At 41.7% G+C, this 1102-nt stretch overlaps 1 protein-coding gene across 1 annotated transcript; it reads left to right on the top strand.

Annotated features, from left to right (window-relative positions):
* The first annotated feature begins 357 nt into the window (after nucleotides 1-357).
* Nucleotides 358-693, top strand: LOC130963180 (uncharacterized). The gene has a single exon (XM_057889328.1). It carries the CDS (start codon nucleotides 358-360, stop codon nucleotides 691-693), a length of 336 nt encoding a protein of 111 aa, XP_057745311.1.
* The last annotated feature ends 409 nt before the right edge of the window (nucleotides 694-1102 follow it).

Raw genomic sequence — 1102 nt, 5'->3', positions numbered from 1 at the left:
CAGGTTTAAACAACTTATTTTCTACATGGTATTAGAGCCTACTCTAATACCGACAAATACAAAAAGAACCTAGGCTGCATAACCATGGCAGCAGAACCAGGAAAGAACTCTGTAAATGTACCAAAGGCTTCAGAAGAAGGAACAAAGAAAACTTACTCGCCATATGACCTCAATGCGAGTGACAACCCAGTAAATGTAATCACACAAGTGTAGATGTATGGAAAAAATTATGAAGAATGGGTTAGAGCTGTGAAAATATCACTTCGGGCTCGGAGAAAATGGGAATTCATTGATGGAACTCTTATGAAACCAGAACAAAATGCATCTCATCTTGATGATTGATCGACAGTCCAATCCATGACTGTATCATGGATCTTGAACACGATCGAACCAAGCCTACGGTCAACCGTTGCGTATGTTGAGAACGCGCATACACCGTGGGAAGATATCAAAGAGCAGTTTTCTGTTGTGAACGGACCACGAATACAACAACTGAAGTCAGATTTGACGAGATGCAAGCAGGAAGGAATGGCCATGATGGCGTATTATGGGAAATTGAAAGTACTGTGGGATGAATTAGCACATTGCGAGCAAATTCCCAAATGCACGTGTGGTGGATGTAAATGCGAAATTGGATCTCAACTTGAGAAAGAAGGGAAGAAGAGAGGGTCTGCCAATTTTTTATGGGCCTAGATAATGCGAGTTACGGAATAGTGCGGTCAAATATTCTGGCAACAGATCCTTTGCCATCACTAAATCGTGTGTACGCAATGCGAGTCCAAGAGGAGAGAGTGAAGACGATGGCTAAGGCATCAGAAGAAGAGAGAGGGTTGGTTGTGGGACTCGCGATGCAGGCAAGGAACCGAACGAAAGGATAAGGATATCCTAGTCAAAAATCAATAATATGCTCTAACTATGGCAAAAGTGGGCATGATGTTAAAAGATGCTTTCAGATTATAGGATATCCAGAATGGTGGGGTGATCGACCAAGAAATGAAGGAAGATACGAGACGTGAGATGTTAGGATTGACCAATGAGAAATGAAAAGTATTGGTAGATATGATCAGCAAGCAAAAATCAAATGACTCTGAGAAAATGACTG

This window comes from Arachis stenosperma, chromosome 2, assembly GCF_014773155.1.
Source record: "Arachis stenosperma cultivar V10309 chromosome 2, arast.V10309.gnm1.PFL2, whole genome shotgun sequence".
Lineage (NCBI taxonomy): Eukaryota > Viridiplantae > Streptophyta > Magnoliopsida > Fabales > Fabaceae > Arachis > Arachis stenosperma.
This window is presented reverse-complemented; position numbering and strand designations above follow the sequence as displayed.

Excerpts from the sequence above, each read along its gene's own strand:
- LOC130963180 (XM_057889328.1), top strand. The coding sequence starts at position 358 with ATGACTGTATCATGGATCTTGAACACGATCGAACCAAGCCTACGGTCA.